The sequence below is a fragment of the Palaemon carinicauda genome, chromosome 37 (assembly GCF_036898095.1).
Source record: "Palaemon carinicauda isolate YSFRI2023 chromosome 37, ASM3689809v2, whole genome shotgun sequence".
In the NCBI taxonomy this organism is placed as follows: domain Eukaryota; kingdom Metazoa; phylum Arthropoda; class Malacostraca; order Decapoda; family Palaemonidae; genus Palaemon; species Palaemon carinicauda.
Genome location: NC_090761.1, coordinates 58,688,022 through 58,695,521, shown reverse-complemented (window position 1 = coordinate 58,695,521; position 7,500 = coordinate 58,688,022). Strand labels below are relative to the sequence as shown.

At 32.9% G+C, this 7,500-nt stretch overlaps 1 protein-coding gene across 1 annotated transcript in view; it reads right to left on the bottom strand.

Annotated features, from left to right (window-relative positions):
* LOC137629140 (uncharacterized) overlaps window positions 1-2,960 on the bottom strand; it is a 3,516-nt gene extending 556 nt beyond the window's left edge. The window contains exons 1-2 of the mRNA XM_068360411.1: window positions 2,593-2,960; window positions 1,071-1,241 (exon numbers count right to left, since the gene is read on the bottom strand). Coding sequence (XP_068216512.1) covers window positions 1,071-1,241; window positions 2,593-2,905 — 484 coding nt within the window. The 5' untranslated portion in view covers window positions 2,906-2,960. The remainder of the gene's footprint in view (window positions 1-1,070; window positions 1,242-2,592) is intronic.
* Between the last annotated feature and the right edge of the window lie 4,540 nt (window positions 2,961-7,500).

The following is a 7,500-nucleotide window of genomic DNA, read 5'->3' as shown; positions in this document are numbered from 1 at the left end:
AATTCTAACCAGTCAGCGACCAGTCTAACCAGTCAGCGACCAGGAAACTTTTCCGAGCTAAAAGGGCACCGTTGCGAGTCGGTGCAAATATGACTCGTTAAAAGAAATGGACTATAGTTCTTAATTCTATAAAATGATACCATTCCATTCTGACACCTTCCCACAGTGACCACATCAGTTAAGCCTTCTCTTGCTTGAGAGCACACTCAGGTACACTATTCTATGGTTCCATTTCCTTTCCTCACTAGGCTATTTTTTCCGGTTGTAGCCCTTAGGGCTCATAGCCTAAAGGAAACGTCCCTGCCTAGCGTTCTGCCAGACTCGGGTTCGAGACCCACTAAAGCTCTAGTTTCTTGTAGTGTCTGCAATCTCATCATCTTGTGAGAAATGGATTGGGAGGGGGGGGGGGCTGAGTCATCAGCAAGCCATTGCCTGGCTCTCCCTGGTCCTAGCTTGGATGGAGAGGAGCTTGGGCACTGATCACTTGTATATATGGCCAGTCTCTAGGGCGGTGTCCTCATAGGGCATTGGCACTGTCCCTTGCCTTTGCCATTCCCGACGGCCTTTAAACATTAGCTCTTCTAGGAGAAAGACACTCGAAAATCAAACATTGTTCTTAGGTAGTGCCATAACATCTGTACCATGGTCTTCCACTGTCTTGGGGTACAGTTCTCTGGTTTAAGGATACACTCGGGTGCGCTATTCTACCTGTTTCTTTATTTCCTTTCCTTAAAAGGTTACTTTCCCAGTTGGAGCCTCTAGGCTTATAGGACCTTGCTTTTCCAACTAGGGTTGTAGCTTAGCAAGTAATAATAACAATAATAACACCAATGGGAGAACAGCTTCATCCCAGACTCGGTACAGCCTCGCTCACGGGGACCAATCAGCGATCAGCGCCCAGCTTCTGACTTCTGCACCCAACCGTATAAATAGAACCAGCCCAGCCTACATCTATCCACTTCTTGCCTGAAGATGAGAGGAGACACCAGGCACGCTCTCGTGACGCATAGCAGCCGAACCCATTAATTAAAATAATATTAAGGATAATAAAAATAATACATTAGAATTACCGTGGGCAAGTTCACTGTTGAGGAAGCTGATTACACCTCCCATGTCATCCGGAGTGGCGAGATCGCCGCCTTCTTTCTGGCAATATGCTCTGGCTTTCTCCCAGGTCAGACTTGGGTTCTTGTGAAGCCAGAAACAACTTCCTGCTACTCTTCGAAATGGCCAGGCACAAGCTGAGGAGGAATACATCAAGTTTTTCAAAATTGGACTTTTGATTATAACACGCATTTATAACGTTAGATTCGCAGTTTTCGTCGTTTTCAACTACTTAGAAACTTCTACAAATCTTTATTATGTTCTGAAACGATGGTTCTATTTTTGTAAAGAAGGAAAATAACTTTTAATATATTTTTTTACACTGCTAAACCAACATTAACACTAACTATCCCTTTTGGAAGAAAACTATTTTCAAATAATCAAAATCAAAATTGAATTACTATTCCGATACTGGACTATAATTAGCTCCTAACAGATATAATATTAGGAAATAATTTAGAAAAGCTTTAAGAGCCTAAAAGCTCTAGAGTTAAACTTTTGCCAAAAACTAAAAGAGCAGTTGAGCAAAAAGAAAAAATAATGAAAGAGACGGTCAGTAAAAACTATTCAAGTACTAGCATGAGCCAAATGAAATAAGCTACAGTACTTAGAGTTTAGATTAGTTAACAAAGATAGTTTATATGAGATTATGAAAAATAAAATCTTTAAAAAGAAAACTTTAAAAAAGATTCGTAAACGATTATGGATGAAACTGCCTTCGTTGTTATTATTATTATTATTATTATTATTATTATTATTATTATTATTATTATTATTATTATTATTATTATTATTATTATTATTTCGTTTACTATGAGGACAAAGAAATTACAATATATTTCACTGTACTGAAGTCCATCATCATAAATAATAATAATAATAATAATAATAATAATAATAATAATAATAATAATAATAATAATAATAATCTATACCCCATATAAATTAGTATCTAAATGGATTAATCCAAATTAAACTCAACCTAAAATTCAATCTAAATTCAATAACATGTGCAGTAATCAAACTGATTACTGTATCTCTTTTAGTGTTATTTTTAGTTGACTAGAAAATAATATTTTACAATGCAATGTTACCATAAAAATTTGACAAAAATAACTTGAGTTTAATAAAAATTAGATTTAATTCATATATCGATAAAAATTGAGATTCTTAAGGCTACAAAAAAACTGAGCTATTTTGGCGATTAGTTTAAAATAACTTCAATTAACAACGCTCATCTGACAAACCTTTGAAAAGGAATAGCATGAAATAATAATAATAATAATAGTAATAATAATAATAACAATAATAATAATAATAACAATAATGATAATTTGGTGATTTGTATGAAACGTTTGCAATTAACTACGCTCATCTCCCAAAATTTCTTAAAAAAGGAATACCATGATGTAACAACAACAACAACAACAACGACAATAATAATAATAATAATAATAATAATAATAATAATAATAATAATTCACTTACGATCAGGTGCAGGAGTGGGTGAAACCTGATAATGATGCTTTATCATATCGTCACTTCTTCCAATCGCTTTGGTAACATTTTCCTGCAATTCTTCAATCCTCTTCCACTGCATTTCCACCGTGTTCTCGAGATTTCTCATGTCTCCTTCTACCTCATCCGACAGCCTTACTGAGCAACGTGTCACGTATTCTTCCAGAACGGAAACTATGCTATCAATTCCACTTGTAAAAACAGCCTCCGTTTCAGCATTTTGGATTAGGGCTGAAGAGAAACGCCCAGTGCTAGTTATTAACGCAAATGCCAGAAGTAACATCGGGACCGGCAGTAGTATGGTGACAATGAAAGCCAATTGTTGAGTGAGCTCAAGTCAGTCTAGGACCCTTGGCTGGGTCGCAAGATCTCATCTGATGAATACTCGAGTTGCCATAAACCACTAATTTATATATACATGTTCTAAAAAATAAAAAGCCTCTTGTTCACTATAGTAACTATGCTTTCGTTAAATGAACTCTCTGAAAAATTAGTTAAAGTAAAGATAATAAACGTGAAGAAAAGTAAAGGAGAAGTGTTGAATATATATTGTTTATGGAAAACGGCGAATAATTTTAAGAAACAAAAGGCAGGGCTGAAACAACTGAGCTTAGTCCTATGGCATTGGCCAGTGCCCAGTGAGTCTAGTGACTCCCCAGCCTTCTCCAAACAAAGATGGGGTTAAAGTGGCTTCCTACTTTGTCTCTTCTGTTTATGGCGATTATTGCATTCCCCGCCGCAAAGGCAGATTCTACTGCCATCGACGATGTCATGGCGAGGATTACGTCCGCAATGACGGAGAAAATGGATAACTGTAGCGAACAAAATATTGACGAAAATTACGTATCTGTCCAGTTGCAACTGATTCATGACGTCATCGATTACCAAGACGGTTTTATGGACGAGCTCAGCATGACAGCGAAGAGCATTCAAGACAAGATTGATGTCTATTATTCAAGCCAATAGACACGAGAATGAAAATACTCAGGTAAGAATATATTCAGTTGTTCAGATCTTCATTGCATGGTCTATTGACTCTCATTACTTCCACGTTCAAGGTTTGGTATTCTCCATATGCTTCCGTCTTCCCCAACTCTTATAGATATTCTTACTTTATGAAGTGGATCTTTACCAGGTTACGTGATTAAATCCCCGCCATCCAGTAATTTCAATTTCGCATGTATATTAAAGATTTAGTGTATAAATTAATAGTTACGTAAATTAGCCTAAGAGTAAAAATTTAATAATTAACTTATGAGTTAGAATAAACTTCTAACATTATATTTTGTATAATCAGCGACTGCAAATTAAGAGTAAAATGAATATTCAATCATGAAACTAAAAAGGGGAAATGTAAAAATATGAACTATGTGATGATATGAAATTGAAACGCGAAGCTTACAGGTACAGGCTTCTGGTGACTGATGTGGTAACATCCCTGACTGAACGCTAGACTGGGGTTCGAGTCCCGCTCAAACTCGTTTGTTCTTTTGGTCGCTGCAACCTCACCATCCTTGTGAGCTAAGGATGTGGGGTTTGGGGCAGACTAGAGATCTATCTGCTGAGTCTTTAGCAGCCATTGCCTGGCCCTCCTTGGTCCTAGCTTGGGTAGCGAGGGGGCTTGGGCGCTAATCCTATGTATGTACTGTATGTATGTATATATATACAGTATATATATATATATATATATATATATATATATATATATATATATATATGTGTGTATATATATTTATATATACATATATACATATATATGTATATATATAAATGTATACATATATATATATATATATATATATATATATATATATATATATATATATATATACACACACACATATATATATATATATATATATATATATATATATATATATATATATATATATATATATATATATATATATATATATCAGTCTCTAGGTCATTGACCTGCTTGATAGGTCAATGTCACTGTCCCTTCCCTCTGCCATTCATGAGTGGCCTTTAAAAGTGCTAGATGATATAAAATTGAAATGTGAAGTATACACGTAACATGTAATAATCCCACCCGAGATGTAATACATACAGGTAATAGTAAATATATATCCAGGTAAAGCATTAGGTAAAACAAGTAAAAATGCTGATATTCAAAAGCACATTTTACCGGAAATCTAATGAACGTTAGTGAAATGTTAGTAAAATAGATGTATTATCAATTATGAATGTTATTTTATTTTTGGGACGTTAATGGCGAATTTTATATTTGAAACTTATCTCCAAACTATAAAAGAAAATCGGAGGAAATTATTATTAATATTAATATTATTATCATTATCATTATTATTATTATTATTATTATTATTATTATTATTATTATTATTATTATTATTATTCTTATTATTGTCATCATCATTTCCAAGATATGGGAAATGTAAGGAAATTATTATTATTATTATTATTATTATTATTATTATTATTATTATTATTATTATTATTATTATTATTATTATTATTCAGTACTAAATACTAATTCACCATAGAATAGATAATCGGAAATAGCAAGATATACATTTTTTTTTTATCAAATGACTCATTTCGATGCTGATTACTATAAATACAAAATGAAAATAAATATATCATTTATTCTCTGTTCTAATTCATTACGTTTTCTTCTTTACAGTTCTTATCTCCAGATTTTGAAATAGTCTACGGAGAAAAACACCAGGACTTGAACAAGAGAACATCAAAAAGGCTTATTTTTATTTCTTTATCTTAATGTTACATGTAATGTTGAGTAATTAGGAGAAGCTTTATAAAACGCGTAATCTGAATTTACTTTCTATTGAAGTATATTTTTTTTTTTTTTATAAAATATCTGTTTTTTTTTTCTATTGAGTTTTGCTTACTAAAATGGTATTACACATATTTCAATAAAATGGAAATATATTTCTTTAATTCATCCTACAACCCTAGCCACTTGAGCTTAGTAATTAAAATAGTGTTTGAATAGGTAATGCATAAACATGAATAATATATTACCCCTATGAACGTGAGTAAAGGAAATTTAAACTACATAAACAGCCATTATCTTTCACCAATGTATTAAAATGGTTTTGTCTTATAATTTTCATATAAGAAAAATATCACATAAATGTATTTATATATCTATATTTTCCCCTTTGTATTCCCGACTATTAAAATAGAGTTAAGAATAGTAATTTTCACCTAAGTATAAAAGCTGGAAAAGAAAACGGGATATGAAAACAAAACCTATTTGAAGAAAAAAATGTTCTTCAACAATATCCAAGTTGTTATTCTTAAAGAAACATATAATAAAGCTCCCATATATTTACAAAAAAACTTGAATTATGGTTAGAGGAAACTTCGGTACGCTATAACGTATTGTAGTTTTATGTATCATTAACCAAATACATTTCTATTCAGAGTAAACAAAATGTTCGTGTCCAAAATAAAAAACAAATGAGTTAATGCTTGAAGAGATATCTTTCCAAGTTCTACAGAAATGGAGATAGAAAAAGTTTTCTAGATAAAGTGGTGTGGAGTAGATGGAGATGATTTGGGCATGCTCTTCGCACTCCCCAAGAGAGATTAGTCCACCAATCTTTCAATGGGCTCCACAAGGCACTAGAAGAGTTGGAAGACCCAGGCTTACATGGCTGAGGGCTATGAAGCGTGAAGTAGATGATGAATGGGGAAGTAATGAATTAAAAGTTAAAGATAGAGACGACTGGCAAATCTAACTGAGGCCCTTTGCGTCAATAGGCGTAGGAGGAGATGGTGATGATGAAATAAAGTGCTATTATATACTGTAGATGGAAAACTAAGTACATGGAAAAACGAGCTATAATGAAAATGAATAAAGTTGATAAAAGAAAAACAACATTGACAAGTCTCTCTCTCTCTCTCTCTCTCTCTCTCTCTCTCTCTCTCTCTCTCTCTCTCTCTCTCTCTCAAGTTAAATTCTCATTCTTTTCCGCTTTTCGGGAACAACAACAAAACATTGTCTCTTCGCTGGAAATAACAAGATAAAGGACATGGGATTAAAGGGTTTTTGAGAGAAGTCTAAGGGATTTCATGTGGAGAGAGAGAGAGAGAGAGAGAGAGAGAGAGAGAGAGAGAGAGAGAGAGAGAGAGAGAGAGATAGTTCTCATATGATATATTTGAAACTTGTACAATATACTTTTAGTTTTCCTTCTTTTTTTACTTGGAACATTTCTTACAATGATAAATGTTTATGTGTTCTTTAATATATTTTAAACAATGGCCTTGTTACAGCAGTAAATTTCTGTGGTTATGAGTAGTTGATTTTTTCTTTATTCTAGGTATGTATATCAAGCTGACGGTAAATATCCGCAACCGATATCAATAATCTATCCATTCTCAGATTGTCTAATGAATAGTAATAGAAATATAGATCTAGTTCTAATTTTTCGGTTAAAACACAAACTTGATGAATACCCTAAAATGATATCTTAGCACCAATCGAATAAAATTAACGATTTAACACTTCACGAATGACTAATCTGTAAATGTAAGTTGAATGAACAATTCAGATGATGGAGTCCTTTATCTAATCAGGAGAGCCTGAGTGATATCGGATGCTGATATTTACTGACAGCTTAAAAGATCGAAAAAAGACCAAAGCAAAAGTATTCTGCGCAGCTTTTTTTAACAAGTAATTCTATCTAGTATTTTCCTGTATCTTAAATGGTATATAAAATTAACTCTATTCATGGAAGTAATATTGAAATATTTCCCATGTAATTACTGTTAATCTTCACTCCTCTGTTAGAGACGATAGGACAATAAATGTATTATATTATCAAGCTCAATCTAACAAATAATTGTGTCTTTACCAATGCTGAGTGCCCA